The sequence below is a fragment of the Pangasianodon hypophthalmus genome, chromosome 6 (assembly GCF_027358585.1).
Source record: "Pangasianodon hypophthalmus isolate fPanHyp1 chromosome 6, fPanHyp1.pri, whole genome shotgun sequence".
NCBI lineage: Eukaryota > Metazoa > Chordata > Actinopteri > Siluriformes > Pangasiidae > Pangasianodon > Pangasianodon hypophthalmus.
The window spans coordinates 1,220,552-1,238,699 of record NC_069715.1 but is presented as its reverse complement, the minus strand read 5'-3'; the positions used below and the strand labels follow the sequence as shown (position 1 = coordinate 1,238,699).

Here is an 18,148-nt window from a genome sequence, read left to right as displayed (position 1 = left end):
TCCGTATCCGGACATAATTCTGCTCCAGGTACAGAGCGGCTTCACACTGCTCTGATCAGTATTTTCAGTAAAGCTAAAATTTAAAGAAAATTTATTGAGGTTCAGGCATTAGAAAGGATTTATTGAGGTTTAGGTTTTAGAGAAGATTTATTGAGGTTTAGAAATTAGAAAAGATTTATTGAGGTTCAATTACTTAATAGAAAAATTACTATTAAGCCAGAAGTGTAGAGGCATTCTTCAAGACTTAACAAAGGGAATCTCTTGCTAAGACTGTGATTTGGGGAATCAGTGATGGATAAAACTATCCCTTGTTAGTGGGTGTCTGAGAACACCATCAGTTAAGGGGCATTTCAAGTTTGTTCCCCGCCTCCCCACTGAGCTGATGTGTTCGGGCCAGCAGCTTTGGTGCTCCTGCTGAGTCACAGAAGCACTATCACACTCACACTTGCTATCCCCCTCAGTTGGTCCAGTGTTTGTTCCAGTAGCAGAGCACGGAAGCACTGGTTTTGCATAAAGCGTTTGGAGGCTAGAATGCGCTTTCCTGTTTGCTCTGGTCCCGCACTTGGTTCTGACACACACACACGCACAAACACACACACATATATATATATATATATATATATATATATATATATATATATATATATATATATATATACATATATATATGTGTGTGTGTGTGTATATGTGTGTATATATTTGTACATATATAAACAGCCATATTATTAAAACCACATGCATAATATTGTAATACTGTGCTAAGGCATGGACTACACTGTTTCAATTTTATTCAATTTTATTTGTATAGCGCTTTTAACAATGGACATTGTCACAAAGCAGCTTTACAGATATAAATGGATCCACAATAATATATTGTAAATATTTGAATTTATCACTGTGAATTTATCCCTAATGAGCAAGCCAGTGGCGACGGTGGCAAGGAAAAACTCCCTGAGATGATATGAGGAAGAAACCTTGAGAGGAACCAGGCTCAAAAAGGGAACCCATCCTCATCTGGGTGCAACGGATAGTGCGATTATAAATAAATCCCTTCTATTGTGTACTATATGGACAAATAGTGCAATTGTGCAACCAATAAATTCATCACAGTTTTTGTAAGAAGTCCGGCTGGTTGAAAATCTATCCACTGTCCACTGATGGAGTCCTGAGTACGAAGCTGCTCGTGGCAACTGCAGCCCCAAAGCCACTACAGCAATCGCAGTCCCAAGCCATTACAGTACAGCTCCCCATATGTGATCCCCAAGCCATCTCCACAGCCCCCAGGTGGCACCATCCCCAGCAATAACCACTGACCTCTGAAGGTGTGCTGTGGTATCAGCAAGACGTTAGCACCAGATTCTTTAAGTCGTGTAACCTGTGAGGTATGGCCTCCATTTTGCAAAGCATCACACTTCCTCCACGGGCTTGCTTTCTTCCCATAGTGCATCCTGGTGCCATCTCTTCCCCAAGGGGAGCAACGCACACGCACCCGGCCATTCACATGATGTAAAAGAAAACGTGATTCATCAGACCAGGCCACCTTCTTCCGTTGCTTCATAGTCCAGTTCTGATGCTCACATGCTCATTGTGGGTACTTTTGGCAGTGGACAGGGGTCAGCATGGGCACTCTGACCGGTCTGCAGCTACGCAGCCCCATACGCAGCAAGCTCCAATGCACTGTGTGTTCTCACACCTTTCTACCATAGCCTCCGTTAATCTTTTCAGCAATTTGTGCTAAGTAGCTCTTCTGTGGGATCTGTTCCAGGTGGGCTGGCCTTCGCTCCCCATGCACGTCCATGAGCCTTCAGTGCCCATGACCCTGTTGCCAGTTCACTGGTTGTCCTTCCTTGGACCAATATTGCTAGGTACCAACCACTGCGTACCGGGAACATCCCACAAGACCTGCCATTTTGGAGATGCTCTGACCCAGTAGTCTAGCCATCACAACTTGGCCCTGCTGCCTAATATATCCCACCCTTTGACAGGTGCCATTGTAATGAGATAATCAATATTATTCACTTTAACTGTAAGCGGATTTAATGTTATGGCTGATCTGTGTGTGTGTGTGTGTGTGTGTGTGTGTGTGTGTATATATATATATATATATATATATATATATACACACACACACATGACTTGGCTCGACAATATATATATATATATATATATATATATATATATATTTTTTTTATATATATATATATATATATATATATATATATATATATATATGTATATTTGGACTTGTGGGACCCTACTCGCATGCCACGAGACCAGCAAATCTGTAGCGAATAGGAGAAATCATGGCCGGCCAGGCAACTGCCCTGGGGAAACATGAGCAGGCCTTGGCGGTGCTGTTTGTAGAGATTCAAGGAGTGTCTGTACATGTCAGCTCTGTTACAGCCCCAGCCCGTTTCGCCCCATGGAGCCAAGTCATGTATCAGCTCATGACTCAACTGCACAAGCTGAGCCAAGATTACCAAGGCTCAGCCCTACGCAAGTATGACCGGGCCTCCCCGGCTTGTCTCAGTAGGTCCGAACCAGAAGAGCCACCTGCTGAGCCGATGCATTTGAGTCTCGGAGGTGGGAGAACAGGTGTTTATATTGTGGTCAGATGGGTCACTGGTGTTTGCATTGCCCCCGCCTGATGCCAAAAGGCGGTGGTCATCCCAGGAAGGAGGATCTGTGACAGCACTAGACTCTGTCTCTTACCTGTCCTGCCAGTCACAAATTTTTGGGCAGCTGGAAAAGAAACTAATTTGCTGGTCTTTATTGACTGGCTGGCAATTTTATTGACAAGACCTTGGTTCAAAAGATAAGGTTGCCCATCCATTACCAGTCTTTGTGCTGGACAGACAACTGTTAGGCTTTTGCTAGCCAAGCCACTAGGCCCATAGCCACTTAGACATCCGCGGTCACCCTTCGCTTGGGTCACTATACTGAGCGACTGACCTTCTACATGACCCAGGTACATCTGATCTTGGGATTCCCATGTTGTTGGTTACAACAACACAACCTTTGTATCGACTGATCCACCGGCACTATCTCAGTTTGGGGCACCCATTGCACCCAGGGCTGCCTTAGTCATCCCTCCGGAATAGTCATCCCTCCACCGACCAAGGTGGAACTGGTGGATTTATCTCGCATGCCCCAAGACTATGGGAACCTCCATGAGGTCTATTCTAAGTGCAAGGCCCAAACACTACCACCCCACAGGTCTTTTGATTGTGCTATCAACTAACTTGCCGCCTCCCTAGGGCCAGGATGTTTTTTTTGGCACCTCCTGAACACAAAACCATGGAGGAGTATATCAAGGAAGTGTTATCTCTGGGGTTCATCTGCCCCTCTAGATCATCGGCAGGGGCGGAATTCTTTTTTGTCAAAAAGAAAGAGGGGGACCTCCACCCCTGCATAGATTACCATGGCCTTAATGCCGTCACGCAGAAGGGCAGGTACTCCCTGCCCTTGATAAACTCAGCCTTCAAATCCTTACAGCGGGCAAGGATTTTTTTTTTTATTAGATTTATGCAGTGCGTACAACCTAATCAGGGCAGGGGGGTGAATTGAAGACTGCCTTCATCATGCCATCTGGGCACTACAAGTATTTGGTGATGCCCATTTTTTGTTGTCCTACAAGCAAGTTACTAAAAACCTGAAGCCGAATGCCCTCCCCAGGCAGTAGGACCCACCCTTACATAAACCCACTTATGAGCCTATAATCCCCTCCCCCCAGATAGTGGCTCTGGCGAAAGGCCAGAGCAGCCCTGCCAGCAGCCACTCTGAGAATGGCCTGCTCTGCCAATTGGAAGCGGCGTCCGGGCCCAAGTTCTGCCCAGGCAAGAGAGTATGGCTGGCGAATAAGGACCTACTGTTGCAGGTGGAATCTAAGAAAATGAGCCTTTTAAGATCCTTAGGAGGATCAGTCCGGTAGCATTTCGTCTAGCATTTCCCCACATGATGAGAATTAACCCCAACTTTCATGTCTCACTACTAAAACTGGTCCTATGTCCTATGTACTGGTCCCCCTAAATGGTAAATACCATATTTTTGTGGAACCTCTTAAAATAAAGCTGAAAGTCTACACTTTGATCACATTTTGATTGTTTTATTTCAAATCCATTGTGGTGGTGTATAAAGGCAAAATCACTCTGTCATTGTCCAAATAATTCCGGACCTGACTGTATATGTGTATATATATATATATATATATATATATATATATATATATATATATATATATATATATATCATGTGTGTGTGTGTGTGTGAATGAGAGAGAGAGTTTTAAGAGTTCCTCTGGCATTTTCTGCCTTCAGGCTCAGGGAATGTAACCTGACACAGAGAAGCTGCTCGGATTTACGGACAGTTCTAAGCTCAAAATCCTCCAAACTGACTGAGGTGGATCTGAGCAGTAATCCACTGGAGGACTCAGGAGTGAAGCGGCTTTGTGCTGGACTGAAGAGTCCAAACTGTAAACTGGAGAAACTGAGGTAAGGTCATCTCTCCTATTGGGTAGACTTCACCTGAAGCTTTGCTTATTGCTTATGTAACTAATGCACAAGAATAAAGAGGAAAAATAATTACAGAAATGTTTACCTTTAGATCTGTAGAGCTGTATGCTACCTGAAAATGCAACATTCAGCAGGACTTTAATGTTAGATAAAAGTTTTTTAAAGAAAAGAAACCTATTAATATTAAAGACAGTATTACGTTTTATATATACAGTATATATAAACAGATTTGTAAATTATACATCTCTAATGTGACTCATTGCAGAGCTGCCAACATTACTAACAAGAAAATCACAGCAAGCAAAACCAAATATGGTGGCCAGTGCAGTCGATACTATGTCCATAAACTATAAAAAAATTTATCTGCAGAAATGTTTGGATTTTAAGCAACCATCTGAGTACTAGTAATTATGAGTAATCTAGTAATTATATATTACTATTGATTAACTGGCAAATGTGGTTTCTCTTGAGTAGACATATGTTCTTGTGGCCAAAACTAAAAAATATGGTGATACACCTCCGCTGGAATATCTCACAATGTGTTGTTTTAATCATGTTGCCCAGTATTGTGATATAAATGGTGTAATTTTGGTGAAAGTCTTGTACTTTGTGTCTCTTTATGAAGTCTGTAGTCAGACAAATGATAAGTTTATATGATGATTTTGTCCTTTGTTTAGACTTTCAGACTGCAGTATAACAGGGGAAGGATACATTGCTCTGGCTGAAGCTCTGAAATCATCACACCTGACAGAGCTGGATCTCAGAGGGAACGACCCTGGAGCATCAGGAGTGAAGCTGCTCACTGTTTTACTACAGGATCCAAACTGTAAACTGGAGACACTGAGGTGAAAAATTTATACATATCAAATACGTTATTACAATTACTGTGAAGAAAATGTTCATGTAAATATGGTCATGATTGTACTTACCATTAAATATCAAATATGTTTATGATATAGGTATTAAGCAAGTGCATGTGTGGTACATAAGATCTGAATCCAGCCTGCAGCCTCATTTCATTTGGCTCGCATGAACTCGGAAAAAAAACCTGAAACGGGTCATAGCACACTACTGCTCAACATTTTCACCCTATTCAGAATTTACAGCAGACCTTTAGTGTAGTGACTGCCATTGTACAAAATGCACTGGCTCCTCTCACAGAGCTGAAACACAGATTAAAATCAACGTATATATGCTGCGCTATATATAATTCACACTCCCGTCTAAAACTGAGTTGTGTGGTGTGCTAGCAGTGGAGTAACCAGAAATTAATTTCTGAGAGATGAGGAAATATACAAAATAAAATCCCGATTGTTTTCCTGATCTGTACAAATAAATTGGTAAGTGTGATGCGTTCGAGCATATCAGGTGGATGTCGGACAGCAGCAGGAGCAGTTATAACACTAATTGTTATTTAATCATTTAAGGCACAATCTACCATCAAATAATCTTTCCATAATAATAATGTTGCCAGAAAATGCATTTATGACAGCTTCACTGAAAAAGATTAAAATAACATATTTAATAATAGCCATATTATTTATTTTTACTTTTCTTTTGCAGTAAACTCAAGCAGCTACTTCACCGGATCTCCCCTCCATATCTCTGTGCTTATAATGTAGCTATCTGGTTAATAGCTTTCAAACAGAAACAGGAAAAATGCTTCATCCCAATAGGCTAATCCTGTTTCCCATCACAGCAGCTGCTGTCCAATAAAATGTGATTAATCAAAGAAATATATTCACAAAAACATTTTATATAATGAGTATAAATGTTTATATCTATTTGTGCTACACTTTGTCACAATTATATAGTGGCAGCAGATGCAAGTGCAGATTTTATTTTATAAAGTGCAAAACAGAACAACCAAAACTGTGAAAACCCGAACCACAAACACAAGATACAAGGCAAAACAGGCAGACTATTAGCAAGGCTGTGGCACACACAATGACATATACAGTATGCACAACAATGACACTAGCTTGACAGTGACATATATAGAGACCAGGACTTAAGTAGGGGTGCTGATTAGGGGTAATACAGTGAGTGCTCAGTGAGACATGTGACAAGTGATGTGTGATGTGGAGGCACTGATGGGTAATGTAGGCATACACTGATTTCAGCATAACCATGACAGAAACCCACCTTTAAGTACTGGCGCCTGACACACAAAACAGGAGTTCTTAGGAGTGACACACTATAAGGCAGGCAGAAGTCACAGCACCCTCACCAGGTGAAAGGGCGGTGCAATCTCCTCCGCAGCCGAGGGGTGGCGCAACATCCACTATGGAGAACGAGTGCAGAGCGATGACAATCGCTAAGCAAACAGGGGAAACGATGCCCAAGGCAGAGCCAGAGGGGCAGCAACGTTCTCTATGAAGCCAGAGGTGGGAGCGGCATCCTCCGTGCAGCCAGAGAGGGGATCGATGTCCTCCACGAGGCCAGAGGCAGGAGCGGCATTCTCGCAGAGCAAAGAGGCATAGCAGGCATAGGAGTAGGAAGGCAATGCAACGTCCTCAGCAGAGAAAAGAGGTGGAGCAACATCCTCAGTGGAGTGGGAAGGCAAAGCAACGTCCTCAGCAGTGCAAAGAGGTGGAGGGACGTCCTCAGTGGAGTAGGAAGGCAGAGAAAGAAGGCATATCGAAGTGGGGCAGGGAGGGTGGGAGATGGTTTTAGTTAGGTCAGGAGTCCCCTCCTCAAAAAATTTCGTGAGAGGGTGCATGGTGTCAAGCCACTCCCGAGTGGCTCTGACCAAACTCCCCCTCCTCTCTTGCTCCCACTGCAGGCAGTTCCTCTCCAGGGGGGCTTCTTGGATGGTGAAAAAATCTGCTGCATCCATGTTTAGTCAGGCTTTCTGTCACAATTATACAGAGACAGCGGATGCAGGTGCAGATTTTATTTTATAAAGGGCAAAACAAAACAACCAAAACTATGAAAACTAGAACCATAAATACAAAACAGGCAGACTATTAGCAAGGCTGTAGCTCACACAACCACACATATGCACACCAACAACAATAACACACACAGAGACCAGGACTTAAGAAGGGGTGCTGATTAGGGGTAATACAGTGAGTGCTCATTGAGACATGTGACAAGTGACATGTGATGTGCAGGGGCTGATGGGTAATGTAGGAAGGCAGTGTATATATATATATATATATATATATATATATATATATATATATATATATATATATAGATGGATAGATAGATAGATATAGATATAGATATAAATACCCCTCCCCAAGGGTGCTTCTTGTGGCAGGACTGAGACAGGGTTGCTGGGGTCAGGTGGTGGGGCTGGGACAGGCACACCGGGGTCAGGTGGCAGGGGTGGAACAGGCTCAGTGGGGTCAGATGGCAGGGCTGGGAAAGGCTTGCTGGGGTCATGAGGTGGGAACAAGGCTTGGGAGGCCATGATGTTGGCCTCTCATTTGAGTAGATCTTGGGAGGTCGCGCTGTCTGCCTCAGGCAGGAGCTGGACTTGGGAGGCTGCCTTATTGGCCTCAAGCATGAGTGGGTCTTGGGAACCCCCCTCCAGTCAGCCTCAGACTTGCACAAGACATGGGAGGCTGTGTCTTCAGCCTCAGGTGTGAGCAACTCTTGGGAGGCTCAGGCAGGAGCTGGACTTGGAAGACTGCCTCATCGGTCTCCAGCATGAGTAGGTCATGGGAGGCTGCACCGCCGACCTCTAGCATGAGCAGGACTTGGGAAGTCGTACCACCGGCCTCGAGCTTGAGTAGGACTTGGGGGGCTGTGCCATCAGCCTCGTGCAGGAACAGAACTTGGGAGGCCACGCCATCAGCCTGTGGCTGGAGCCCTGTTGGCCTCTGGAAGGAGTTCTGTAGGGGTGGTCACCACGTTGGCTTCTGGAGGGAGCTTGGCTCTGGCTGTCCTCATAGTAGCTACTGAACTGTTGAGTGGACTAAGCTGCCAGGCTGGCCCTCCCCCAAAAATTTTCTAAATCAAATTTATAGTCACCCTTCCCATAAATAACCCTCATGAGAGCTACGAATTCTGCCACACTTCCTAGGCCCATGGTTCCCGTGGCAATCAGAAGCTCTGCCCACTGGTGAGCTCGGCAGGTGAAACAGGACAAGAAGAACCTCAGCCACTGGTTCTCCTTAGGCTTGGGGTTTGACAGGCTAGTAAAATATAATTTGCTCTGAAGCAGGAATCCTTTAAAAAGGTTTTCAGAGCCGTCAAAGGGGTCCGGGGGATACATGAAAGTCCACTGTGGGAAATACACTGAGTCAAACGCTGGCATGGTGATCCTGGCGTTACATCCCTCTCACTTTCCCACTGTGTCCATGTTGACGGCAAAGTAACCTGTCATGAGAATGATGAGTTTAGACGTATGCAATTGCAGTTAAGTGTTTTATTAGAGAGGCAAGTAGACAAATCCAAAACGTGAATCCGAAGACAGAAACAGGAAACAGGCAGAGGTCAGGCGATCTACAAACAACAATAATGGGGTAATCCAAAAACATAAATCAGGAGACAGAATGAGATCAAGAATCACAGTAGCAAACACAGAAACAAAATACTTGGTAAAGTTAGGCAGCAAAACACTAAACATTACTTCACAACCAACACAAACAAATGGGGGGTTTAAATACACAAACTGATTAAAGGGTAAATGGAAACAGATATGAGGACACATGAACACAGGACATAAACCAAAACAAAACAGATGTGGCAAAGTAAACAAAGACATGACACGGAAACACGCACTGTTGCGCTGCCATGCTGCCGTGCTGCCGTGCTGCCGCCCTGCGGGTTGCTTAAGCACACTGAGCGCTTGTGCTTGTGCGCTCAGTGCGAGGGGAAAATACCTGACAATAGACTTCAGTTATGACCCTTTAGGGTCTCACAAAATGCACCTAATCTTGTCCTCTTTGGCAGTAGTGTGTAGTGTTTCTGCTTTCCAGCTCCAGGGCTCCTGGTTTGATCCTGAACTCAGGGGACTGCCTGTGTGGAGTTTCACATGCTCTCCCAATGGGTTACCTCAAGGTTCTCCAGTTTTCTTGCACCTCCCTACACCAAATTACCCCTAGGTGTGAATGAGTGTGTGAATGTTTGTGATGGACTGGAGTGCAGAGTGTATTCCCACCTCATGCCCAGGATTCCTGGGTTACGCTCTGCATCCACCAATACCCTGACCAGGATAAACCTCATATTAAAGATGAATGAATATTTTTTTCTGTGTTCACATTTAAATCAATCAAGTTCTCTTACTATGGTGTATAAACTACTGCTGTAATCAGTACTGCTGCTTTGAAGGTTCTGGATTTGATGTGATTTTCTGTGGCTCTGATGGAAGTGATTGATGCCCACAATTGGATAGTGTCACTGTGATTGACAAGGGAGAGAGAGTATGCCCCTCCTATCCTGAGAGCATGGCTAGTTTTTTTCTTTTGCCTCCTGGCCACAGATGGCTGTGACATTACTGACATTCAAACTCTCAGTCTTGTGACGATAGGGTGACCACTTTTCCTGGTACACAACACAGAAGTTTTTTACTGTTTTTAAAATAAAATTTCTCGTCTTTCTCCAGACTTGCAAACTGTAATATTAAACAGGAAGGATACACTGCTCTGGCTGAAGCTCTGAAATCAAATCCCTCATCACATCTGATAGAGCTTGACCTCAGAGGGAATGACCCCGGACAATCAGGAATGAAGCAGCTCAGGAATTTAATGAATGATCCAAAATGTAAACTGAAGACACTGAGGTGAGCTCTTTTTCCCCAGTATTTGTAAAATCCACCCTTAAATTGTGAGCAACTTCTGTTGATTAGTAGCACTGGTCAGACTGCTTCAGGTTCACTGTTTATACCACTGTAGAGCTGCTCAGTACATATCTTTGAAGGAGAAAGACTTTTGTCACATGTACATTATATACAGTAAAATTCTTTTCTTCTAAGCCACCACTGCCCCAAGTGCAATACACAAATTTTGTATTTGTGTATTTTGTGTCATTTGTATAATTTGTGTAATTTTTTAAAAAATTTTGTTTGTATTTTTTAAATTTAAAATTACTAAATTTTATTGCAATATTAATTCCAATTATGAATTGAAGCAAGAAATTGTAACCAAGAAAAGTGCTGAAGTAAGCATACTAATGCTTAGGAGTAGTTCCACCATTGTGGACTGGACAGTCAGTAAAAAAAAAAAAATTTTAACTGCATTGCTCTGAATATGTATAATTATTTTTAACCTTTTTCTGTTCTTTTTGCCTCTACAGGTTGTTGAAAAGTCCTGATGCACAGAAAGCTTTTGATCATCTGAGTGAAGTTCTAGGTATAAACCCGGTACTGCAGACAGATCTGGATCTGAGTGGAAAAATAAAAGGAGACTCCGGAGTAGAGGAGCTCTCTGCTTTATTGAAGGATCTACTGAAGGATCCACACTGCAGACCTGAAAAACTTCAGTAAGAGCTATAATTCTATATCAGTTTGGAAACTTCAGTTACAAATGTAAATGTTGAATGATTTGATTTCAGGTTTCTTTTATCCAGTTTCTGTATCTTTTCAGTAGTAATGAGTAGTTCGAGGAGAACAGGCTGAATGTAGAGAACTGCTTTCAGACTAACTAACCAAAGCACTTCTGCTTAAAGCTATAAATACACACCAAACACAGACCATGGGATATTAGTGGGATATTTTTTACCCATAAACCAACAGTTAACTGTAATTTATTGTGCTTTCAGGCTTAGTGAGTGTAATCTGACAGAGAAAGGATGTTCAGCTCTGCTCACAGCTCTCAGATCAGAATTCTTCACACTGAGGGAGCTGAATCTGAGTAATAACAGGATTCAGGATTCAGGAGTGAAGCTGCTCTCTGCAGAACTGAAGAATCCACACTGTAAACTGGAGACTGTGAGGTAACATCTAATTACTAATCAAACATCTAATACATTGACAGTATTGAACTCTGACTGTACACTGAGATCAAAGTACCAAATTACTGTGATTACTTAGGCTACGTTTACATGACAACGATGTAGTCAAAAACGGAAAAGTTTTTCTCTTGCGTTTTCAAAAAGTTTCACGTATACACAACAACGTTTTCAAAACGATTCGCGTTTACACATATCCACAATAACAGCCAAAAACACTGTATTACGTATGCCAGGCCAGTAGTTGTTTGCGCTTGCCTTTACAATAGACACATCCTGCGCATGTCTACATACCTAACACTTACTACGCACGCGCATGACATCACCGTTTTCAAAGATTCCCGTATTGGGTGTTTACATGGAGACTATAACGGCGGCGTTTTCAAAAACTTGCACTTTGAATCTCGTTTTCAAAAATATGTGTTTTCAGTCCCCAAAACGCTGTTGTCGTGTAAACGAACAGGCAAAACTCATAACAAGTTTCCCATTTTTTGGCTGAAAACGTTGTCGTGTAAACGGCCCCTCAGTCTATACTTAGTCACCACATTCTAATCAGAAAATCAACAGAATCTCTTAAATAACTTGGTCGCAGATTGCTTTACTTTTTGCAGCAGTTTAACACACAGTACAAAAATACACAGCTGCATACAATACAATACAGATTCTGCTCACATGAAGCAAAATTATATTCAAATTATCTCCTACTAGGAGAATTGAATAATTGCACTGTGTATTTATTATCAATTATCCTAGGTAGCTTAAATCTGTTGTCTGTTGGGTAAAAAATAGTAGGGTTCGATTCAAACTGAATAAATGTTGCATATGTGAAGCATCTGAAAAGTATCAAAATAGAATAAAATACATTCTAGTTGTGCAAAAAAAAATTTTTTGGCATGAATGATCAATTTTTTCTACGTTAAAAAAAAACAAGACAATTATTTGTCCTTTTGTCCCAGACTTTCAGACTGCAGTATAACAGGGGAAGGATACACTGCTCTGGCTGAAGCTCTGAAATCATCACACCTGATAGAGCTGGATCTCAGAGGGAATGACCCTGGAGCATCAGGAGTGAAGCTGCTCACTGATTTACTGCAGGACCCTGAATGTAATCTAACAACACTGAGGTGAGAAAAAAACAATGTGATAACCATAAACAGCAATGTTTCTATCACTTCAGCATTTGGCATTTTGAAAATAACTTAATTCTGCTTAATGATTTAATTTTAATTATTTGATGCCACTATATCACATTGTAAGGATGGTTTGCTGATTATTCATGAAACAGTGCTGAATAGAGTTTTGTGCTTGAACAGATATAAATAGTAACAGTAAGACTGATATTTAACCATTTTATTAAGAAATGTGGATTTGTTTGCACTGATTCTGTAACAGATATAGCTGGACAAGGATACACATTGAAAACAGAAACTGAAGCACAGCTAAAGCACATAACAATCAGTTCCTTATTGCTCTCATTACACAGTGATTAACATGCCAATAACATTTTTCTCTACAGTTTCTTGAAAAGTGCTGATGCAGATGAAGCCTACAAGTGTCTAACTAACATTGTAGGTGAAAACCCCTTACTGAACAGGGAGCTGGATCTGAGCAACAAAACACCTGAAGACGTCAAAGTGAAACAGCTCTCGGCTCTGCTGCAGGATCCACGTTACAAACTACAGAAATTTAGGTAAGAAACAACTAATGTGTATATATATATATATATATGTAGGTCCCCTCATGTCCATCCATCCATCCATTATCTTCCGCTTATCCGGGTCCGGGTCAGTCTAAGCAGAGATGCCCAGACCTCCTTCTCCCTAGCCACCTCCTCCAGCTCCTCCACGGGGATACCCAGACGCTTCCAGACCAGACAAGAGATATAATCTCTCCAATTAATCCTTGGTCTGCCCTGGGGTCTTCTCTCCATTGGACATGCCCGAAACACCTCCCCCTGGAGGCGTCCAGGAGGCATCCTAGCCAGATACCCGAATCTTTGTTTTAAGTTTCGCCACAGGACTTCTGTTTTCAACTCTCAGAGTGACCGGCGTGCAGCAACACGGCGCCGGCTCTTTTGTTTACACCAGAGATCAGCTGATCGCATTGCAACCGGCCGGCATTTTTTATCCATCTTTGTATCGGACCTTAAACATCCCTGATGAGATACGAAGGAGGACAGTGAGAGGATGAAGAGGTGGAAGAAAACGGCGGAGAGGAAAAGTTGAGCCAAGCAGCGTGCAAAGAGAAGGCGAGGAAATATAAACCGTATCTCCCGTCTCTCATTATGGGTAATGTGAGGTCGCTGGACAATAAGATGGACGAGCTGACAGCTTTAGTAAGAAGGGAGAACATCTTTCGAGAATGCAGTCTGATGTGTTTTAGGGAGATTTGGCTACATGACGGCATACCCAATTCCAGCATTAATAAAGACGGCTTCAGTGCAGTGCGGGGAGACCAGAGACGAGAGGAGTGCAGTAAGAGGAGAGGAGGAGGACTGGCTGTTAATATTAATGTGTGCATGTGCATATGGTGCCACCCGGGTCATGTAACTGTGAAAGAGCGTGTTTGCAACCCCAATATTGAACTTTTGGGTGTGGGGCTTCGCCCATACTACATGCCCAGAGAGTTCTCTCGCGCCATTTTAATAGCCGTCTACATTCTTCCATCCGCTAATGCTGCGGGCACATGTGATCTCATACACTCAGTCACTGCTAAACTTCAGACCCGCCACCCCGATGCCTTGTACCTCATCTCTGGCGTATATAACCATATGTGATAACCATAAACAGCAATGTTTCTATCACTTCAGCATTTGGCATTTTGAAAATAACTTAATTCTGCTGAATGATTTAATTATAATTATTTGATGCCACTATATCACATTGTAAGGATGGTTTGCTGATTATTCATGAAACAGTGCTGAATAGAGTTTTGTGCTCTGTGTAACTGTGAAAGAGCATGTCTGCAACCCCAATATTGAACTTTTGGGTGTGGGGCTTCGCCCATACTACATGCCCAGAGAGTTCTCTCGCGCCATTTTAATAGCCGCCTACATTCCTCCATCCGCTAATGCTGCGGGCACGTGATCTCATACACTCAGTCACTGCTAAACTTCAGACCCACCACCCCGATGCCTTGTACCTCATCTCTGGCGTCTTCAATCAAGCGTCCCTCACGAAAACTCTTCCCACCTTCACTCAGTATGTGGATTGTCGCACCAGAGGTGTCAGGACCCTAGACTTGATGTATTCAAATGTTAAAGGGGCCTACAGCGCTTCAGCCCTCCCCCCGCTAGGCAGGTCAGATCACAACCTGATCCATCTCCTTCCAACATACAAACCTCTGGTTCAGAGGCAACCTGCTACTGTCAGGAAGGTGAGGAAATGGTCTGAAGAAGCCAATGCTGCCTGTATAATCAGGAGGGCTGGCTCTGTACTTGGCATGGAGCTGGACCCTGTTCACATTGTGGCTGAGAGAAGGATGTTGTCAAAACTCCACTCAATCCTGGACAACCCTTCTCACCCACTACACAGTGTGCTGGTTGACCAGAGGAGCACTTTCAACCAGAGACTGATCACTACCAAGTGTTCCACTGAGCGCTTCAGAAGAACCTTTATCCCTGTGGCAATCAAGCTGTACAACTCCTCTCTATAAGTGCTGGGACTTTCATGTGTAATGCATATGCAATACATGTTCAATTCATGTGCAATAAGGGACTTTCATGTGCAATACAAATTTAGGTATATATATTTATAAAATAGATATATATTTATTTTATTTTCTTCTTTCTTTCTTTCTTTCTTTCTTTCTTTTTTTTTGAGAGCAATTGTAACATGGCAAAGCAATTTCCCCCTGGGATCAATAAAGTTCTTTGAATCACTTCAACTGGCTCCTTTCAATGTGGAGGAGCAGTGATGCTACTTTCAGCTTCCACCTAATGTCTGAGCTCCTCATCCACATCTGATCCTGGCCACCCTGTGAAGGAAGCTTATTTCCACTGCTTGTATCCCTGACCTCATTCTTTCAGATGCTACCCAAAGCTCGTGACCATAGGTGAGAGTTGGGACGTAGATTGAACAGTAAATTGATAGCTTTGTGTTTTGACTCAGCTCTCTCTTCACCACAGCGGACTGGTACAACGTCTGCATAACTGCTGATGCTGCAATGATCCGTCTGTCAATGTCCCACTCCACTCTACCCCCACTTGAGAACAAGACCCCAAGATACTTAAACTCCTCTACTTGAGGCAGTATCTCATTTCTGACCTGAAGGGAACAGCCCACCCTTTTCCAGCTGAGAACCATGGCCTCAGATTTGGAGGTGCTGACTCTCATTCCGGCCGCTTCACGCTCAGCTACAAACTGCCCCACAGCATGCTGGAGGTCACTGCTCGATGAAGCCAACAGGACCACATCATCTGCAAATAACAGAGATGCCCAGCTAGAATAGGAAAACCGAAGCCAGTCCTGGGGGGAGGAGCTCGTCAGTGAGCACCTGGTGATCGGGACCTTACCCACAGGGCCCAACCGGGCACAGCCCAAGCAAGCTACATGGGACCGTCCTTTTGTGGGCCTGCCACCTGCAGGAGTAGTAGTAAGGGTCAGATGCATTGTGGATTGGGTGGCAGTCGAAGGTCGAGGCCTTAGTGGACCGATCCCCAGCTACCGAAACTGGACCTCAAATGTAAAACTCTCTCTCTCTCTCTCTCTCTCATATATACACTGCCTGGCCAAAAAAAAGTCACACAATCTAATATTTTGTTGCACTGCATTTACCTTTGATTACGTCACGCATTTGTCCTGGCATTGTTTCAACAACCTTATGCAACTTCACAACATTTATTACCATCCAGAGTTGCATTAATTTTTGGCTGAGATCTTGCATTGAGGACAGGAGAGTCTAACCACTCCGTAAAGTCTTCTCCAGCACATCCCAAAGACTTTCAATGGGGTTAAGGTCAGGACACTGTGGTGGCTAATTCATGTGTGAAAATGATTCCTCATGCTCCCTGAATGACTCTTTCACAAGTTAAGCCTGATGAATCTTAGCATTTTCATCCTGGAATATGCCTGTGTCGTCAGGGAAGAAAAAGTCCATTGACAGGATAACCTGGCCATTCAGTACATTCAGGTGCTCAGCTGACTTCATTTTATTGCTACACAATGAGGCTGAGCCTTGACCTGACCAGCTGATGCAACCCCAGATCATAACACTGCCTCCAGAGGCTTGTACAGTAGGCACTATGCATGACGGGTGAATCACTTCATGCATTTCCCTTCGTACCCTGACACGCCTACTGCTTTGGAATAGGGTAAATCTGATTTTATCAGACCACATGACCTTTTTCCATTTCTCCACAGTCCATTCTTTATGCTCCCTAGCAAACTGAAGTCATTTTTTCCAATTAGTTTCACTAACAAATGGCTTTCTTGTGGCCACACAGCTGTTTAGTCCAAATCCTGTAAGTTCTCATCACATTGTGCAAAATAAATAATAGCCGTGAGTTCTCCTGTCGATTTTTTTATGATGTGACATCACCAAGCGTTTTAAAGATCTCCGATCACGATCATTCAAGATTTTTTCCGACTACATTTCTGCTGTAAAGTTGACGGTTCACCACTATCCTTCCAGGCTTTAATAATGCACTGGACATTTCATAACCCAGTTACAGTGATTTCAGCAATCTCCTTAGTTGTTTTCTTTGCTTGATGCAGGCCAAAAATTTTCCCCTTCAGTAACATCTTTTCCATGACCATGGGATATGTAATCTGCCATGGTTGTTTAAGAAATGAGAAGCTACACATTGCATCAGTTAAGGTTAAAAGAATTGTTGCTAGCTGAAACATATTAATCACTGCAGTAATGATCCAGTCATAGGCTGTTAAGTATTTGCTTATTTAAACCCAAACAGCGATCTTTTTTTTGGCCAGGCAGTGTATATACAGTATATATATTTCAGTGTAAATACTAAAAGCAAATATCAAATATAAATGGAAAATATACAATCACTGAGCACTTTATTAGGAACACCTTACTAATACTGGGTAGGGCCTGCAAATCTTCCGTTCTACCACATCCCAAAGGCGCGCTATTGGATTCAGATCCGGGTGACTGGGAAGGCCACTGAAGAACATTGAACTCATTGTCATGTTCATGAAACCAGTTTGAGACAACTTTTGCTTTGTGACATAGTGCATTATCATGCTGGAAGTAGCCCTAAGAAGATGGGTAAATTGTGGCCATGAAGGGTTGCACATGGTCAGCAGCAATACTCAAATAGGCTGTGGCGTTCAAGCGATGATTGTGATTGGTCTTAATGGGCCCAAAGTGTGCAAAGAAAACATTCCCCACACCATTACACCACCTCCACCAGCCTGGCATTTTGGGTCCATGGATTCATGCTGTTGGTGCTAAGTTCTAACCCTACCATCTGTGTGCCTCAGCAGAAATCAAAATTCTGCAAACCAGGCTATGTTATTCCAGTCTCCAACTGTCCAGTTTTGGTTAGTCTGTGCCCACGATAGCCTCAGGAGTGGACCCCAGGGTGGTCTTCTGCTGTTGTAGTGCATCCACCTCAAAGTTTGATGCTTTGTGCATGATGAGATGCTTTTCTGCTCACCATGGTTGTAAAGAGTGATAATATATGCTACTACAGACTTTCAGACGGCTTGAACCAGTCTGGCTATTTTCTTCTGATCTCTCTTATCAACAAGGCATTCCCACCCACACGACAT

General features: G+C 43.1%; 1 protein-coding gene across 1 annotated transcript in view; it reads left to right on the top strand.

Annotated features, from left to right (window-relative positions):
- The window catches only part of LOC113524633 (uncharacterized), an 81,551-nt gene that overhangs the window by 42,481 nt on the left and 20,922 nt on the right, over positions 1 to 18,148 (top strand). Inside the window, exons 10-16 of the mRNA XM_053234989.1 lie at positions 4,317 to 4,490; positions 5,189 to 5,356; positions 10,072 to 10,248; positions 10,761 to 10,946; positions 11,226 to 11,399; positions 12,371 to 12,538; positions 12,931 to 13,104. Coding sequence (XP_053090964.1) covers positions 4,317 to 4,490; positions 5,189 to 5,356; positions 10,072 to 10,248; positions 10,761 to 10,946; positions 11,226 to 11,399; positions 12,371 to 12,538; positions 12,931 to 13,104 — 1,221 coding nt within the window. The remainder of the gene's footprint in view (positions 1 to 4,316; positions 4,491 to 5,188; positions 5,357 to 10,071; positions 10,249 to 10,760; positions 10,947 to 11,225; positions 11,400 to 12,370; positions 12,539 to 12,930; positions 13,105 to 18,148) is intronic.